Source organism: Colias eurytheme, chromosome 11 (genome assembly GCF_061535395.1).
Source record: "Colias eurytheme isolate Ceu_HAF_F1 chromosome 11, ilColEury1 Martin Lab GWU primary, whole genome shotgun sequence".
NCBI classification, from domain to species: domain Eukaryota; kingdom Metazoa; phylum Arthropoda; class Insecta; order Lepidoptera; family Pieridae; genus Colias; species Colias eurytheme.
The window spans coordinates 7353194-7373357 of NC_142990.1; the positions used below are offsets into that span (position 1 = coordinate 7353194).

The 20164-nt window shown below is 34.5% G+C and overlaps 1 protein-coding gene across 6 annotated transcripts; it reads right to left on the reverse strand.

The window, feature by feature from the left end:
• On the reverse strand, positions 1-19205 carry Zasp66 (PDZ_signaling and DUF4749 domain-containing protein Zasp66). Of its 6 annotated transcripts, XM_090106806.1 has the most exons (12): positions 19051-19205; positions 18637-18754; positions 13622-13770; positions 12884-12973; positions 11630-11710; positions 10663-10843; positions 5409-5555; positions 4238-4285; positions 3474-3562; positions 2383-2500; positions 1222-1287; positions 1-590 (listed from the first exon to the last, which is right to left on the reverse strand). In XM_090106806.1, exons 2-12 carry the CDS (start codon positions 18724-18726, stop codon positions 504-506), a joined length of 1146 nt encoding a protein of 381 aa, XP_089962932.1. In that variant the 5' UTR covers positions 18727-18754; positions 19051-19205; the 3' UTR covers positions 1-503. The 6 variants fall into 6 exon arrangements, 5 of the variants coding, with proteins under 5 accessions (XP_089962932.1, XP_089962931.1, XP_089962935.1 ...); XM_090106805.1 differs by lacking the exons at positions 18637-18754; positions 19051-19205 and adding an exon at positions 17389-17580; XM_090106809.1 differs by lacking the exons at positions 12884-12973; positions 18637-18754; positions 19051-19205 and adding an exon at positions 17389-17580.
• Between the last annotated feature and the right edge of the window lie 959 nt (positions 19206-20164).

Here is a 20164-nt window from a genome sequence, read left to right on the forward strand (position 1 = left end):
TTTGATAAAAATAAATAATTTATTTAAATAAAATAGTTTGAATCTCATTCTCGTGGTTTCGACCAGAGCTCGGGTCGTTGTGACTAGATTGTACACTCAACATTTCTTATATTCATTACATAAATAACATTTCTGTACAAACAGATAACACTTAGTAATTAAAGTTACGTTGCTACTTAAAATAAATTACTTGCCTAATACTCGAGTATTAGAAAAATTAATCCACCGAAAATAACATTACACACTGTCGAGAGCTTTATTATAAAATATGTCTCCTAAATTAATTTTGTTAGTCTTGTAACTACGAATATAATGTGATGGTAACGCCGCTCCATCGCTCACAATCATCAGTCATATCAAGATGGCCACAACTTCTACGTAAACCGACTAAACATTACAGTTTCTTCAGTATTTTACAATCAAAATGTCTTGGAATTTTTTTGATTTTATAAAGGTTCCGAAGATAATCTTTCAGAACTGCAGATTTTGTTCAAATATCTGTCTTAAAATTCGGTATCACCGAGTACATTGTACATAAGGCGCTTGAAAGAGTTCGATTGCTGAATATGCTCTTCGTGTAACGAGTTCACCTGCAAAACAAAATATTTCATTAGTCTCAAGAATTTTTATGAATTAAGTAAGTAAAAATGAGATATTGCCTACATTTAATTTATTTCAGGTATTACATATTTTACTGAATTTATTTAATACACTAGCTTCCGCCCGCGACTCCGTCCGCGCGGATGTCGGTCTTCGCGTGGATGGTTTATTTCTCTATTTTGAGTAACTCTGACAATAACATCTTATAAATATCTATTGGACTCCAATACGGCTAGGCCTATAATAATACCCAACGTGTGTTCACTGTTCTACAGAACAACGTCTATGGATAAAACTGAAAAATTAAGATTATTTTTTTTATTCGTATTTTTTCAGGATAAAAAGTATCCTATATAATAGCCCAGGATAATAAGGTATAATTATACCAAGTATCATCGAAATCGAACCGTTAGTTTTCACGTGATGTCTTCACATACAGACAGACAGACAGACAAAAATTTTTTTAATCACATATATGGGTTTGGTATCGATCCAGTAACACCCCCTGCTATTTATTTTTTCAATATTTTCAATGTACAGAATTGACCCTTCTACAGATTTATTATATGTATAGATATTTGATTTGAATTCAAGATTAGCACGCGTTAAAAATATACTTACGAAGGTCGCTTGTTTTCCTGCGAGTTTTGTCTCGTTTTGTTGTTTTGATTTCGGAGGGACAGGCTTCTACAATGCATAGAAAATAAAAACAAAAATCAGAATACATAGTTAGGTACATAACTGAGTGAATATTATATAAGAACTTTTCATAACATAAATAGTGTATAATTTTGTAAATACTGCAAAAGCATCTAAAGGATTTTGTTAACAATAATTGCAGGTTCGATTCCTGGTTTTGTAATGTTTCACATTTAAAGTATGCTAATAATGTTGATATCACCTGTAAGCTTTTGAGAATCTTGTATCGAGGTTCAAGTAATAATTCATATATAGAATCAAAATATGTTATGTTCCTAATAATGGACCTTGGTTAATTGTGGTCTGTAAGTCTGTTTGAAGGAGATTTGTGTTATGTATGGTGTGTGTAGTGTCTGTCGGTCTTGGTGCGTTATGTCTTGTTCTTACGTGTGATGTGTGTTGTTTTCCATTTACGTAAGTATATAATACGTTGTGTGACGCGTAGATGCAGTGTTATGTAATTTGTTGTATTGGGATTTGGGTGTTACATGGACTGGCATGTTTGGTGACGGGTGCAATGTGTGGTGCGTAGCGCATCACACACCACAGTGATATGTGACGCGATGTAGTTTTGTGTAGTGTGTTATGTGCATTGTATGATGTTGTATTAAGTGTTGCGTATTGTATGTTGTTGTGTGGTATGGTGTTTTGCATAGTGTGTTGTGTTATGTGCATTGTCTGATGTTGTATTAAGTGTTGCGTATTGTATGTTGTTGTGTGGTATGGTGTTTTGCATAGTGTGTTGTGTTATGTGCATTGTCTGATGTTGTATTAACTGTTGCGTATTGTATGTTGTTGTGTGGTATGGTGTTTTGCATAGTGTGTTGTGTTATGTGCATTGTCTGATGTTGTATTAAGTGTTGCGTATTGTATGTTGTTGTGTGGTATGGTGTTTTGCATAGTGTGTTGTGTTATGTGCATTGTCTGATGTTGTATTAAATGTTGCGTATTGTATGTTGTTGTGTGGCATGGTGTTTTGCATAGTGTGTTGTGCTATGTGCATTGTCTGATGTTGTATTAAGTGATGCGTGTTGTATGTTGTTGTGTGGTATTGTGTCGGGTGTTGTGTGGTGCGAGCAGTACCTTGGCGGGCTGCGCCGTGAAGAGCTTGGTCTGCGGCGAGGGCTGCTCGTGCGCGGGCGGGTCCTGCTCCTGCAGCGCGCGGAACGTGTCCGACTTGGCCGGGTCGAACGCCTTCGAGCTGCCCCCCGCCACAACCCCCGTTTAGTTCAGTTTAGTCGGTTAGAGGCGCGATAGATACACGAGTACGTTATACCATATACAGATACTGTTAGTACGACTGATGATAGAGCGCATCGGGTGAAATCGATTACACTAATATTATTATAATACTATGAAATATACGTATATTAGCTATACTAGCACGCGTTTGACGCGTGAAATGTCAGATTGCAAATTTTTAGTTGGCAACGTGTCGACGTCGTCGCCGTGCCGAAGGTGTGAGAGACGAAGGATAGTTGAGAGTAGCGAAATTAAAATAAATAAGCATTAATGCGTCATTAGGATGGGGCGTCGACAGTTGCTTTGGCGTAGTTTCTAGTAAAAGACCTGCCTCTTGACAACGTGTGACCGCCCGTAATGGCCGTTAGCGCTATGTGAGGAAACAAATACCTCCATTAAATTACAAACTTATTTTCCTTCAAAATGTAATTATAACATTTATTTGCTTGCCTTAAATAAATATGATTGTAAATTGATCGAGAAATCTTTCACCTATAGGGAATGCAATCTGATCTAATCTAGCGTACAAATACAGCCATAAATTAATTATATAGCTTAGACCTTAGCCTAGAAAGAAGACTAACTCTTGGAGAATTTCAGATATTTTCGTTTGGCAGACTGCCATGCTCTTGAAACAGTTCAAAGATGAATGTGGCTTAGGTAATTATGGTGACCTTTAATATTTCGTGCGGTATGCTGTTTTGTACTTTACTTCCTACTTTAATAGAAATACGAGTGAGGTATATTTAGAGGAGCAAAACAAAACTATATAGTACATGATTCCTTGGCGGTAATTCGAAATGGCCGATATAATTCAAGGATTCGAACCTTCTGGATTAATTAATATGAAAGATTTACCGAATCTATAGAGCTAAACATTAATCATCTAATTTAATGCATTTCTAAATTAGATAATATTGAGAAATACTTACGGCAGAGGCGACGTCTGTTGCCTGATAGAATTAGCAATGTTCTGTTCTGAATATAGGTTGATTGGTGAGTTAAATTGTTTGTGCACAACCTGGAATAAATTAATGTTATTGTGATTACTGAAATAATATTAATTAGCAACACCGATGATCTTCAAACCAAACAAACACAAATAAAATGATATTTGACATCATTGAGCTCGATGGAAAAATAAAACTGGACACCATTAAGAAAGTAGAATATTAAGTGAAAACCAAATTTATCAAGAATATGTCAAGAAGATATAATAAAAGTGCATAAAGAATGTAATTATGAGAAGAAAAAGAAAACTGAATATTATGGTATCTTTGGTAAATACCTATTCCAAAATAGAATAGTTCACACAAGAACGAAATTGGTACTTCCGTAGTTGAACTTTTTGGAAGGAATAGGTACATCGCTATTTTAGTAATATGTAATTTTAATTTATTAATTGAAATTTTTAACTTTCTATTAAGTACTCCGTTCCCTGGATTGTTTCAATTTCTAGAAATGAATGAAGTTAGTGATGTAAAAACTGAAATGAATTTTCTTTTATCCACAAACGGATGATTACAGAACGGCGTATTAACTATATGAATCATAGAAGTAAAAAACTTGATATTTATAACTTGCAATGGCTAGCTAATTTCGCTACGATCTATGCGATGACTGTGATTTCATGAAAGTTTACGTCGAGAACCATGCGTGAAAGTTATTTGCAATTCCAAACAATTATTACAACCACCTTATTCGCATCTTCACCGACCACTCGCTGCAACACCGATTCGGCCACCTGAGTTTTTCCAAAAAAGTTCCATTTTACTTAGCGTTAGACCCAAATATTATAATTGCTACTATACATCTGTGAAATTATTGTGCTCAACATTTAAAGCTTTATAGAAATATTCTGTACAAGTGTGATTGTGTGCATGCGTTATGATTTGTGCGTCCGTGCATACTGTATGTACTATGTAGATAATATGTACCTAACATACTTACGAATTCGTGGCATATAAATTATTTTTATCAGTGAATGCTATTTCAAAATATTTATAACATCGTTGCCAAAACATTTGTGTCATATTCATAAGTAAAGTCTTGTAAATTCAAGTTTTAAAAACACATTTAGAAGTGGGATAATGTCTGTAAAATTATGTGTATCTACCCAATATTCGTACAGCCAAAACAAAATTTCATCGCATATTTTATGATGTACTTATTACAGCCCACATGTTGTTCATGCTTTTTAATAAACATAGTTACTGAGGGCTTTTAAAGTCTATTCTTGAAAAATCTAAGCTAATGTGTCCCAATATAAAACTAACAACTTTTCTGAGAACTTAAAACAATTCTATGTTTTTGAAAGAGTTGTTATTTAAATAGTTCAAGGGGTATTGCTACACTATTTTTTTCCTTAAGACTACTTGACGGTCGCAAAACTTAACTACCCAATATTGAATATACCTACTGTAGCAACAGAATTTTATTATTTCCTATCCCAAAATAACCCGAAACAAGCGCTAAATTCACTTACATTTTCCTTAAAATTCTCCAATCACATCACAAACAAATAACAATTGCTAACTTGTAGTGTCTTTAAATTCTCCTACCCCATCCTAACTATCCCTAAAAGGAATCAAAGACCATACCTTCACGAAAGGGTATACAAATATAACATTTAAACACATCTCTATTTATTTAATCAAATACATTATTTGAATTATACGTCGATAGAATGGTTAACGTAGTAAGACATTATTCAGTTTATGTTAGAGCAATTTCACGTGAATGAGGCATACGTTATTTTGTTTCTTCAAAATTCCCTATCCCATCCTAACCATCCTTAAATCAAAAGATACCTATTTCTCTTAAGAATCCCCTACCCCATCGTGACCACACCAAAACATAAGCCATACCTTTTGCTTCATGAGCGTGTCGCGGTAGTCGTGGTGCGGCGGCGCGCGCATCGCCGGGTTGGGGTGGTGGCGCAGGTAGCTCTCCGTGGGGCCCGGCTCGCGGCGCACCTTGGCGCCTGGGAGCACCAGCGGCGTCGTGCGGTACGGCTGCACAACATGCTCAATTATAATATAACTAGCTTACCGCCCGCCCGCTTTGTCTAAAACCTAATAAATTATATACTAAAACCTTCCTCTTGTATCACTTTATCTAAGTATAAAAAAAAGTGTATCATAATCCGTTGCGTAGTTTTAAAGATTTAAGCATACATAGGGACATAGGGACAGAGAAAGCGACTTTGTTTTATACTATGTAGTGACTAGCTGCGCTTCGTGGTTTCTTAGCGTAATGATATATATCCTATAGCCTTCCTCGATAAATGGGCTATCTAACACCGAAATATTTTTTCAAAACGCACCAGTAGTTCCTGAGATTAGCGCGTTCAAACAAACAAAGCTGAACTTTATAATATGTATTAGTATAGATTGACCATACATCAACATTTTTTTTTAACGAGTATAGCTGTTTATAAGCACTCTTTCACACACAGGCAATCAGCTGTGTTTTAAATTGCCCTTTTAGAACACGATCTATCTATAACTTTAGTGTGACTTTTAATATCTTAGCGAAATAAGCATTTTATTTGTGTGAAACAGTAGGAACTAAGAACTTATCCGGCCTGACAGGCCCGTAGAATTTGCCAAACCAGGGGTAGGTAAATAATTTCTTTGTATTTTGACGATTGATAAGCGCTTCTATGAGAAGTCTAGTTGAAAAAACAAATGTCTGAAATGTTGTAAAAATTAGGAGGGATATCCAACTGAGAAAAATGTACACTACTCCTGATATTTTTACAGTTTACACTTTTTCAAATTTACTTTCACGTAATTGTATATGTATTGGTGACTTTCTTTCTGTATACTTTCTGTATACTTTACTGTATGGAAACCGATGACCGAACACAATAATAGTCCAATCCAAAGATACAAGTCTGATCATAATCGACTACGTAGAACCCTGTGTGATTTGGTACAGTTGGTAGTAAATCGACCTCTAGGAACATTTGGCTAACAATCTTTAAACAAACTATTTATGTAAACTATTTTTGAGTTTATAACCTTCTAACATTAACCGTGACATTCTTTAAACAAAACATTTTCAATTAGTTACTAACACTGATCGTCGGCGTGATTGGCACGACGCTCCTTTTTATTACGAAAATATGTACGTAATAATTCATGTTGAAAATAAATTAGAGTAACCACTTAGTATCATGTGAAAATGAAGAAAACAAAGTACCCCATACCTTCACGAAAGGGTATACAAATATAACATTTAAATACACCTCGATTTATTTAATCAAATACATTATTTGAATTATACGTCGATAGAATGGTTAACGTAGTAAAACCTTACTCAGTTTATGTTAGAGCAATTTCACGTGAATGAGGCATACGTGATTTTAACGGTTCCAAGGATTATATCCGCCGTTGCGAATTGTGCCAATGAGCAAACAACAAATTTCGACATTTATTTCCGTTCATTTCGCTATTTACAAAGCTAGAGCGCTGACGCAATTGATTACTTCGGCCGTTTCATAAAATTTTTCCGCAAAATTTTATCGAAGAAATTTCTTGGCCCACTCTCATTGAAACAATTTTTCGTTATTGCTTCTTGTAAGAAAAACAAATTTCAAACGACTTAAAATTGAAATACATTAGCTGTTGATGATTTTTGTGAAATTGCTGTAAGTATGAGGTTTTTTACATCTGTTACAATATAAATTGGATAAGAAAATTAATCATTATGTACGACGTGTGAATTATTATGAGAACGCAATGCACACGTGCAAAGTATGAAGCTATATAGAGCTTCATATTTTGCACGTTCAACTCTATAGTTAAAGGAGTATTCGAATAAATTAAATAGGTCAATAGAAAACATAAAATTCAGATTTAACCATACAACAACAAGTTTGTACTGTGACATTGAAGCGAAAATAGCTTTTACAGCTGGCGTTTGGGCATCAAATAAATTTGTTAGAGTACATAGCGCTTTTTAATGGTTTAAATAATTGTATCATAATAACTCTTCTTTTATTTGATCTTGCCATTTACCAGATATTTGTTTGTTCAGTGGAAATTATTTGGGCACTTATTATTGGAATATGTAGACGATTAAATAACTATTGGGCAGCGGAAAATTTTAGAATTGATTGGTACATTTTCTGAAACGATTAAACTTTCGTATTTGTCTATAATTTTATATTATATTAAACGTCCCCTATATTAAAAAAAGTATATATTTACGTTTATATTCCTATAATAGTCCTAGGGGACTTTCCCTTTCAGTTGTTAATTATTCGAAAAACTTTAGGACATATTTAGGATTACTACAAAAGTAGGAGATAGACATTGTTATGACACAAGAAACAGAAATAAAATTGAAATGCCATTTTTCCGGCTAGCTAAAGTTAAAAATTCATTTATGGGCCAAAGTATACGCTTTTACAACAGAATTCCTCATAATATTAAAGAGTTTAGTAGTTCTAAATTTAAAACTTATATAAAAAATGTACTTGTCCAGAGAGCCTATTACAGTATTAAGGAATATATGGACGATAAAAACCCATGGAGGGTTGTCGCGTAAAAACCACAGGACAGTTCTTTGGCTTATTAGGATATTACTTAAGTAATTTGTAAAATTGTAAATCTGACATGATTAAAAAGAGCAACTATGGAGTTTCTTGCCGATTCTTCTCCGTAGATACTGCTTTCCGAATCGGTGGTAAATGTTAAAAATATGTACTTAATGACGTTTCAAAAGTGCTTCTAGAAGAAGTCTAATTGAATAAATAAATGTTTGAGTTTGAGTTTGAGAATTATTCGTTTTTAGTACTATATCTATATATGCTAACAATAGAAGGTGGAAATACATATTTGAATATTGTTTTTTTATTAAGATTTAATTAAAAAACTACTCAAGTATTTATACATTATCTTATCATTAGACTTATCTACTCACTCTATTTTTTTACCACACAAGCTATACGAGGAGAAGCGTCACTTAGACGCTTCTATACATAATTTGTATTTCCCTATAAGCAATTATTTTTATTCTTAAACATAATATACGGTATGTATTTAAAAAAAAATGTAACAATTCAAATGTAAAGCTTTGGGTATCATTGATGTTTATTACCTATATCAAATAAACTTGCTTGTTAGTTATTGTTCTGTTAGTTCCAAAAGGACGACTTCCGAATAAATGATAAACACAGTCATACCACACACGTTTCAGAACTTTTATTACCTAATCAAGGTGCTAGAAGTTCTTAAAATTTGTATCGCTATACTGTAGTTATTACATCACATAATCGTGAAACACAAGCCGCTTTTCGAGTGCTCCCAAATTAGTTTGCGCTTGAATGTTCGAGATAACGAATCACCCGTAAAGTTTCACAAGATTGAACGCTTTCATGATATGTTTAAGTATATGTAGGACTATGTAAACTTTATATTTCCACACATTTGTATTAGTTTATTTTGCACAGGTTTAGTATTAACAAATTCAAGAGTTAAGTTTGTATCGACGCACCCAATTTCTGACATCTTCTTCCTCTGGATGTTTAGGGTCCTGGTATCCGTTCGGGAAGAAATTAGGATTGACCGACATTGTAACACTGTTTTAGACGGACGTGTCGTTGAGCGTGCGATCGCGGACTGCGACTCCAGTCGCTCCCACAGTAAACACCAATTTCAATGCATCTATTTTGGAAATATGACGAGAAAATAGGCGTCAGCGTGGGCGAGATCTCTAGCACCCTAAGGCCTTGAAGGAGACGCGCGAATTAATTATTATTATTGCCTGTTTTTAACGTCTACGCATTGTCTTTGATGGCCAATAAATCCCGGACCGACGAATCGTCTAACACAAATAATGCAATTTTTGTTTAAGTTTCAGAAATATATGCACAAATAAATAACATTCTGATATATAATTTTACTTGGGACCAGTCTAGAACATCTGAGGTAATCACTTATTACTCAGAATAATGGACGCAAAATGACGTCCGATCTGTGAATATCATCGGCTTCTATCACTTTAATTAATAACATAACGTAATAAGAACGTTATTGGCAGAGCGCCAGATTACACGGCCCGTCTCCGTTTAGAACTTGGGTAACCTATTTCGTGCGAAAAATATTGAAGATCGATAAATGGGAAAAATAATAAACAATTTTTCCATTATGAGGTATACAGCAACAGAAGTTATATCAAATACTTACGTAGGAGCAAAAGGCAGCAGAACTACATAAAACGCAAACATTGTGTAGTGATTTGTAAAGTATATACCTATTCAAATACAATGTAGCTACATACTCAGAACAAATTAGGTACAAGTAAAGGTATTGTATAATTCATATTCGCATATTTAAGTCGACCTACCTACTTAGTAATTATCTCCTTTTATATACTTGATTACCTCTAATATATTTATTATTATGGTAATGTGCAGTAATTATACACACAAGAATCTTAAAGCACATAAGATGATCTAGATATCTCATGTTAAGATTTAAGTTCGTAAGAAATTAGTGATTAATATCTTATATACGTTTTCAGCACCACATAAATAGTTTCATTATAAATTTATAACCGAAGTAAAATCACAAACATTTATCATTTCACAAGGTTCTGTCCCAAATACTCGAGATGTAAAGACCATGTTACACTATCGAAATATGCACATGAAAAATGACACAAGGGAACGCACTTGGCAAAATTGTTTGGCAGAAACGCAATATGATTTCTACGATTTAGGGCTTTGAAAAACTATAAAGATTCATTTTGGCAGGCCATCATAATAGTAACTAGTGAATGGGCACTATACTTTACTCTTTCGCACCTGTGGAGTTTAATACGATATCAATTCTGTAGTAACATATTTCTACCTCGAAAATCGAAGTGTGTAAAAATGGGAATTTCCAAACTCAGCTATTGCATAGCTTCTATCGCGGGCCTTGAGCGCGGGGACCGAATCGAGAAATTCCGTAACGAAAAAACCTCCCGCTCCCCACTCTGACGGACACGGAGGTGTGGCTTGAAGGCATGCTATGCAATAGCTTTACCGCGGCAGTCCCCGAGTGCCACACGTCTTTTTTATCAAAGAAACAGTTTTTACTTGTCTACATAAATTTTGTCAACTCTTACCTGGCTACCGATAGACTCGTCAACCACATCGTCATTGCGAGAGGAGACGGGTGACAGCATTAGGCTCCTGTATTCGCCTTCATGCTGTACTGACAACTGTGGCTGCAATAGCGGAGTGCTTCGTGGAAGAGATTCAGGTCCACGCCACGCATTGCTCTGCCCGGATTTTGGGCTTGGCGTCCTGGTGTAAATAAAAAAATAAGCTCTTGGGTTTACTCTTGAAGAATTTCGATAAAAAAGAGTAATTTTTAAGTTTTAACTGAAAATCTGTTAAGGCGTTTGATATTTGCAGCAGAAATGTTTAATCCGTTTCAAAGATTCGAAACTGAAGTATGCCATAAATTGAGCAAAAGTTATGTGATTTTTTACCACCAGTAGTAGTTTAGTTTATAAATTTTCTTGTACCTTGAGTCCGCTTTTTGTGTTGTGTCAAACTTTTACTATATTTAAGTAGTGACTTATGAGTTACTAGCTTTCCGCCTGCGGCTTCGCCCGCGTTTTCAAAGAAAACCCGCATAGTTCCCGTTCCCGTGGGATTTCCGGGATAAAACCTAGCCTATGTTACTCGTGGATAATGTAGCTTTCGAATGGTGAAAGAATTTTTAAAATCGGTCCAGTAGTTTATGAGCCTATTCATTACAATCAAACAAACAAACAAAGTTTTCCTCTTTATAATATTAGTGTAGATGTAGATGACTATATGTAGGTTTCAGAGATGAGCGATAACATAAGGATCAAAATTTCCCTATACACAACATTATGGCCATATAATGCTAGATATTATGGCTTGTAATATAATCAAATTTCAAAGGTGACTTCAAACCTGATGAGGCACATAAAAATTGGGATGATTAAAAATAACATTTGACCCAAAAACTTTTTTGTACACACAGTTCTACCATGCATTCAAACATATCATTACATTGACGTTTTAGTCCTTACCCAATCAAACGTAAGGATATCTTACCTAAACGGTGGTGGAACAGCATTGGATACAGGCGCGCGTTGGGCCATGGGTGCGGCTCGAGGGACTTCCCGTTCCGCGTCCCTAGAGGTAACGTGTGTTGTTATAGCTACGTAACGTGCAATATGGAACACTCAGTTATTTGAGCGTTAAGGAAGATTTTTAAGTTCCGAAAAGGTCGGTTTTGTATAGTGCGTAGTACTTGTATATTCATGTAGTTTGGATAACATTATTACTAGGTGCAGTATTTCTTTATTGGACTGAATAGTAAAACATTAAGAATATTGTAAATTAGTTAGGTAGTTTAAGTTTCTACAGAATTATCTATATTAATTTTGGCGAAAGTAAATAAGCGGAGTTTTATTCTACTAAACATTTAAACATGAAGCAGCGATAGAGCATTCTGTTTTATAACTTACCAAATATAATAAGCATTCTTCAATCTTACGTAAGTAATAAGCCTAGCTTGTGTTTTTTATTATTTGTGGAATCAAGCAAAGCCACAACAGTGCTTGAGAAAATCTACCGGTTATAAAACATGAAATAGGTCAATTTATTTAGAGACTACATATTATATATGAAACAGAATGATCCAGAATTGAGTTCGCTAAATTTACAACCGTCAACAGATATATTTTACCTGACTAGTCGACCTTTGATAAATAATTATTATGAGCTATTCATAGCACAAAACTAAGCTTAGAACGCTACTAGTTCTTAATCAGACACGACACAGAGAAGGCCATGCTAATTATAATGCTTCTATCGGCTATTTTCAATGTGTCAACATCCTTAGTTTTAACTGAATCTCCGTATAGATCGCGCTCCGAAATTAAAGTAGGGTAATTAAAATAGTTTTGAAAGTGATTCCAAGAAAATTTGTGGTATGTTTAAAAATTTGTGTTAAGATTATTTCCTGATAAACTTAAAGAGATCACAATAATTTGAAAGATATAAAATAAATTAAACTAGATTGCAAAACTTCAGAACAGTCAATTTCCAATGTTCAGTTTTTGTTTGTTAAAATTAATTATGTTCTATGCTTTGACTACTGTCTGTCAAATTGACATTTCACGCATATACTCTGAGTTTAATATTTTAAAAGTTAACTGGTTAAATTAGCATTTTCGAATTTATTTTAACATCATAATATTTTCCTATTTTTACACTTACAACGAAAAAAGCGGCATTAATATCCATTGAAGTGAATCTAGCTACATCGTGCAAACGACACCGAGTGACAGATCTTACTCATACATGTAATGATAGAACGAGGGTGTGGGTGACCGGCCTATATAGCTGCTCGGCGACCGCGGCATGCTGTAGTAATGCGGGCTCGAAGAACTCCTGTATTTCAAGCTTTCAACTAGACAAGTCCTTACACACATAATATTTAGGAAACGCCAATCGATCTCGGTCAGGTGATTTACAAATTTCGTTTTTTTTTTGGTACCTACGCGTAATTTATAGTTTTCATCACGTAAATTTTAGTTTGTGCCAATTTTTTGACAAAAACAAAATTGATACATGTTGTTTTTTGTGATATGTAGTATATGTGGCTATAAATGCCACTAAAGGGCGCACATTAGAGCTCCTGTAGCATTGATACAATAGGAAATGCTTTCACTGAAGTCAAAATCGGCAGTTCGCAAGCGCAATTAGTATTTTAGATTCTTTTCGGTATAATTAAATTTGGTACGCAAAGAAAATAACATAATGAGTACCGTGAAATTAAGAAACTAGATCATATAAACCTAGAATGAGTTCAAGGATGTGCATTTATTGCGCTACATCCGTCGAACATTTCGGACTAAATAATAAAAACGTATGTTTCTTGAACTCGGACAGTAATTAGATATATTATGACTTGTCTGATCATACAAAGTATTTTCCATTAAAATTATCTTTACTAGTAATATTAAATCATCGAAATTGTTGTAAAGTCTATTAATGTTTAGGTGTAGAGTTAAAATGAATTGGAATATTTGAAATTACCTTTGAACAACAAGTTTGATTTGGTTTTGAGCATTTTTAAAAAGATTCTGTGCGTCTTCGTGTCGTAGGTCCCTTGCGTCGTAGTCGTCGATTTTGGCAATAATGTCGCCTCTAGCGAGGTCCCGCCCTGCCGGTGTGCCTGGCGTGACCTGGAAGTAACAAACAATCAATCAATTTAAGTGTGTATTTGTTTTAACATTGTATAGAAGGTATAAAGTATAAGGAAGAATTGACGCAAGAATTTTTAATAGGTACACATATTTTGATCCTAAACTCTGCTTTCATAGAATCATTTCCTGTATTTATTTAAATTCAACCAAAGTGAAGCGAGAAAAGAAAAGTCAATCACCTTGAACAACAAGTGTAAAAACAGATGAGCAATGAACGCCTTGTTATGCGTTATGTCATACTATTTTTCACCTGCTACAAAGGTTGAAAAATATGAGACCGTGACATTCTGGATTATGCAATAGCTAGGTCATCTGATTTTTCGTATAGGCAAGTCGTTTGTTTCATATTTTCATGAAATAATAATTGTAAAATGTGTATTTTTTCAACAGACGTTACTATTTAAGATGTTGCTATATCCTCCACATTAAGTTTACATGGGGTTATGTCTGTTTTAGCGATTAATGACAATGAATCGGTTTCCTTTCGAGATTATATAAATTATTGAATTCTATCTATTTTGTATTTAAATACTGCATCATCCGGAGTCCCAGAGATGTTATCGAGGGTTGCTAAACGTTATGACTAGGATGACCTTGTGATTAGGCAGGGGGTTGGATGTGTTATGCACCGAATTTGGCCAAAGGCCAAGCTAAATGCGGCCAGCGACGCTGTCGTGCCAACCGTCACTGACACTTTTATTGAAAACAACCATCGACCTACTACAGGCCGACAAATTGACGGGCTGATTTGCGCAAATCCATCACGCAACCACTGAGTCAATGGCGAGGACGTCCTAAATTTACAACTGATACTTGTCACCTGATCTATTATTAGGGATGTACATGTACTTCGGTAGTACTTAATCAATATGACGTCACAAGAAAAAATTGTCTGTGGTAATGGAACTGATGAGATTTGCGTTATAAATATCTACGTCCGTGTTTGAATATTGCTGCTTGCGCACATTTTTACGTCACACAAACGCATTTACGAATTCAAAGCTATATCTAACAAATTTAAAATCGTATTTATACGAGGATGATAAAAGTAAAATAATACGTAATGGTATTTACCATTATCTAATGTTGTTACTTAAGATGTTAGCTATCTTGTCCTGCAAGGTTGCTGGTGTTTTACAAGTAACCCTGTATATAGGTACCCACTCTTGGTATACTAAGCTCAAAGGAGGTTATAGCTCTGCATACGCTGAGTTCGTAAAAAATACTTCCAGACGCACTATTTTTCAAATAAGTAGATGAATTCTTAAAACACTATGTGTACCCCCCCACAAGCAACCCGCCTCATTTTGCCACCCGCACGTGAGATATCGTTTAAGATTATGTTTTCATAGACAAAATGCTCACATTAGCGAAGCGGTATAAGCCGGCTGCGCGAAGCTACAGAAGAAAACATGAATTTTCAGGAAAAATTAAGCAAAAATTTTTTGACGTAATTTTGTTGTTTAAGTATTTTTTACGTGATCAGTTTATGCAAAACTACAAGTCCCTTCGCGCTTAGTATACCAATAGTGGGACACCCTGTATAGATACCATATATGTGATTGAAGTGATTTTGTCCTATAACCTTTTTAGGTATAATAATGCAATTTATCCTGCCTATCACCGTCTAATGCTAATGCACTGCATGCATGTATCAGAAATCTGTATGGGGCTGAAACTGTGTAAATTTATTTGCGGACAAAAAAATAAATTAAAGTAGATACATATACGTATAAATTAAGTAATGATTTATTGTATTCGAGTATTCGAATTCAAAAATCTGTTTTCTATTAAGACCGACCAAAATTGAGAGATTAATTCGTCTATGTTTAAAAATGTTTCATTCAAAACACACTGCACTTATCCGTTCCATGACCTTGTCTACCATAAATCACCGATGACGTTATAACCGTGATCTATTTAATTTAATATTCCCATGCCCCAATATTTATGATGCCGACATCCTATAACATCTGTTTTGTGTTTTCATAGACGTGTACCACCTTTTTTTAAATGCCTTTATGTCATTACTAAGTTTGTTCTAATTATTGCAATTACCACATGTTTAATCAGAAGATTTTCCACTCCGCTTACGCATTCATATTTCTGTAAGTTATTTGTATGTAATCTAGTCTGATCCAAAACATTTTTTTTTTAAATTATCTCTAATCTAAATTCGACATAAAATTATTTTCAGCAGTATGTAAATTCCAAGTGACTCAGGAGAGTGTTTTTAAGCGCATTGGCGACACTTTTTCTCATGAAACTTTTTTTATACTCCAGTTGTTTTGATACGTGACACAGTAGACACGGTGTCGTCCTAACTTCGAGCCTAGCCGGCGTTTATAAATAAACAAGCCTGCCGCTCTCGGCCACTTAGCTGATTCATGTAATGCTAGCAATTACTAGAAACATTTTATAGCATTTTCGCGGAAACTTTCAAAATATTGATATGATGTTATTGTACATATGATAAATTTCAGTTTTGAGATTGTCATAAACTAGTAGGTAACCAATCTATAGCAAGCTAATATATTTTTAAGTAATTCTAAAATTTAAAATTGAGCAACAAGCTCTACCTCTTGATTTTTCAATTCATTGGAATTCCTCATTTAGTTTAACTTATCCAACAAAATATATGAATAATAAGTATATTAATGCAGTGTAGATATTATGAATTCTGTTTCCCATTTTGTTAGGTCGCAAGCTCGAGCTTCTAAGTTCTAAAAAAAACTTTAAAAATATTGTGTTTCTAACCAAAACTGTGAGTGAGATCCTTGTTATATAAAACATAAAGTTATATAAATGTTTAGGTCCTGTTGAATCATTAAAAAGAATAGGTTTTATTTAATAGCATTCACACATTTGATTAATCATTTGGCTGATATATCTTAGAAGGGCAATGTTAAATTATAAAAATTCGTAAAAACTGTATGCTAGTTATCACTAAAGCATATCTATTAAAATGTCTTCATAGACTTCGTAGTTGCTGAGCAAAAATTTGCACATGTTTGCATAGCAAGTTTGCTTAACATAAGTTAATCTATTTTTAATAATACTCGTTTATTCCTTATCTCTTGAATTTTTCCTATATTTAAGTGTCAGGTTAATTGAGCTTAAACCTATACTTTTCAACATTTAAAATGCATAGCATTATTTGATTTTATCACTAGTTATGCATGGAATGACTACAGGCTACAGGCAACAAATCCGAAAACTATCTCTCCTAAAATAATTTACAAGATTAACTGCGACTTTATTGTTATGTCGCCGACAGAAGCTCAAAGTTATTGAGGTCGAGTAGAGAATTCGGAGACGGCTGTCGAATGACACGAGACTGATACAGATCCCGGAATAGAAGCCATTGTATCGACTAATTAGCAGAACAGAATTTAAATATAAAAAATTCCGCTAATCTAAATTCGATCAAGGCTGCAGTTACCACGGACCGAAGCATTTTATTGTATCGTGATTCAAATCGCCCGAAACCTCTTACGATGCCATCGGTACAACAAGATGATAATCAAGCTCCACAATAGATTGACGGCGGTTTGTTTACATCGGAGAACATTGTTGACGTGAACGCAACAGGCGTACCCTAGTAACGATGAGCGGCGTGGCGAGGTCCGAGCCGCCCACCAGCCGGAGACCCCAGTTGGTGTCGCGAGTTTCCCTCCGTAGGGTCACCACGAAGGTATGGAGACGCCCCATGGCGGTGTAGCCTGTAGGGTTCGTATCGAATGCACTGCGCGGGCGCGCGCTGGTTGCGCGGACTTGCGAGCACGGCGATGAAACGAAACGTTGTGTGGGCAAAATTAGCTTCACCACAAACTACACCCCGCCCCTCCCCCCTGACCTGCACTGCATAACCCTGCTCGATCGACCCAATTCGATACGGAAGTCAATGTTTTCGTAAAACCCATCCCATGGTGCAATGTTTTTCCAACCGATCAATCATAAACTTGCCTATATTGAGAAGTAATTTAGACTTGGTAAAGTGGATAAGATGCGGTACTCCTTTACATCACTTTTAGACATTGCGTAAAAGGTACATTTATCCGTGGAATTATAATTAAGATACTCTCCTCTATATGTTTAATTGTTTAGGTCAAAAATTAGAATTTGCCTATCACTTGTTGATTGATTTATAAATGCATTTATTGATTGTCATTCACTTATAATTAGGTCATTAATCATTATGAAGGTACTCATGCATTATTTGGCTAGCGTTGTCCAATGTATTTTAAGACGTGATTGCTATACTGTTTAAGGCATAAATTGAAATGATAAAGTAAAAATGGTTGAATGAATATATCTATGTATAACATTTAAAACAATTATGTAGGTATATTATTTTATATGAAAGCAAATTGACATACATATAAAACAATATTATAGATACCTCAGTTAAAATCGCCTTTTTGGCACTTATTTATTTTTATGTCACCAAAAACTGTTAAAAATTATAACTTGAACTAGGTAAGTACTTAGTCAATAATAGAAATATTTAAGTAATCAAAATATGTGCTTCTATTATAAAAATGTCACGAGTACATACAATTATTCATACTGGCTTGGATTTAAAAAAGAATAAAAATCAAACTGCTTTGTATAATTACTCCCATCAAGTTGGTAAATCTAGGTATCATGAAATATATTTATATTTATAAAGCATTTGAATGCCATAAAACCAAAAAAATATAAATTCAATATTAACAACTTACTTCTAGAACAACTCGCGGTTATGATGATATTGTATTTAATACTGCAGTATAATAATAAAAAACTATATATTAAATCGAATAATTAATGATTACAATTCTAATAAACAAAAAGCAGACTCACTTTTCTCTGGGCAAATTTCCTAGATTCATCGTCAGGGTCGGGTCGTTGGTGCGGCACGCGCCAGAAGGGAGGACGCTGGTACATCGGCATTTTATCACTCGATCTTCAAATCTTGTTTCTATATAAAAAATAAACTATATAAGTAACATCCAACAAATGCACATTAGAGAAATTCGTATTGCAGCTATTTCCAGTTTGTTTATTTCGTGTTGCAAAAACACAGCATGGCACACATCGAGATCAAAGAAACGAAAAGCAAACAGAGTGGCCACTTATGTCGAGCGGTTATATCCATGAGCGGTCGCGAAGAATTTCAACGTAGGCGGCTGGCAAAAAGTTTATGCGATAAATCAGGCGTTCGATGGACAAGGTCGAGGATATGCAGAGGTGCGAAATATTAGGGCTAACACTCACCAGAGGGCGCGATGCGGCGTCTTTTCCCCGACCGTGTCACTCGTACAGTGTAGCGTCTGTCGGCGAATTATTCCCGGGAACATAAAACGTCTATTTTTCGCGTCGAGGATAGAGCGCGCGAGACGTTCGACGTGTTGTGCCTCGCGTGATTTACAGACAGACGCCGGCCGCGCTGTTTCTGGGCCAATACGAAATTCGCAATAATTCTTTCGTTTTACGTGTGGTTCAATGATCTGAACGTAGCTTTTGAGATATGAAGACGTTTCTAGACCGATATGCTTTGTATGAGCTATCGTTTCTCCGAATGGGTGTACTAAACTCTGCAAATTTTCAAACATTGTCCGTTAATCCTAAATTAGCGAGCCAAAAGTGTGGACGTCTTGTTAGTTTGATTAACAAATTTCTAAACAGAATTTCAGGTCCTAACAACAATCACTCACCATAATGTAATTCTTATTAAATGATTTGGTTCACACCTGCTGCACACTGCTACGTAAATTGGGTCATCTTGCATTACATCTTTTCTCACTAACCTAATTGCTCTAATAAATAAAAGTAAAATAATTGGTTACATGTGTATGAATAAAACAACATTAACGAACAATTCTGTAATAGAAAACAATGACTTAAAATATAGCAATTAGTAAATAATTGAGTTACTTAAATTATAAATGATCAAATAAATCTCATATAATAATCATAGCAGGTCAAGTACAAATATTTGAAAGTCTAAAAATAAAATGTGTAGAAATCATAATTAAAGCTTACAAAGTAATATTATATTAACGGTACAATTGCTTAACAAATAATAAATTTAAAATTAATGACCAGAACAGATACCTGTAATATTTTGATCAATAAGCAAAATCAATTTGTATTGAACATATTTCATAGAAAATTGTTAGTAGGTACATGTTTTGACACATAATAAAATTAATTTGACCCATAAGAAAACTTTTCCAATAGCAAATAAAGACATTGAGCTTTTTAATTATTATAAATCAAAATTATTTTAACCGAAATACATACTATTTAAATTTATGTTAAATCAAAGATCTAATGTAGGAGATAACTCTTATTTACTAGGTATTATTTCTAACTTTTGTCGCGCTTA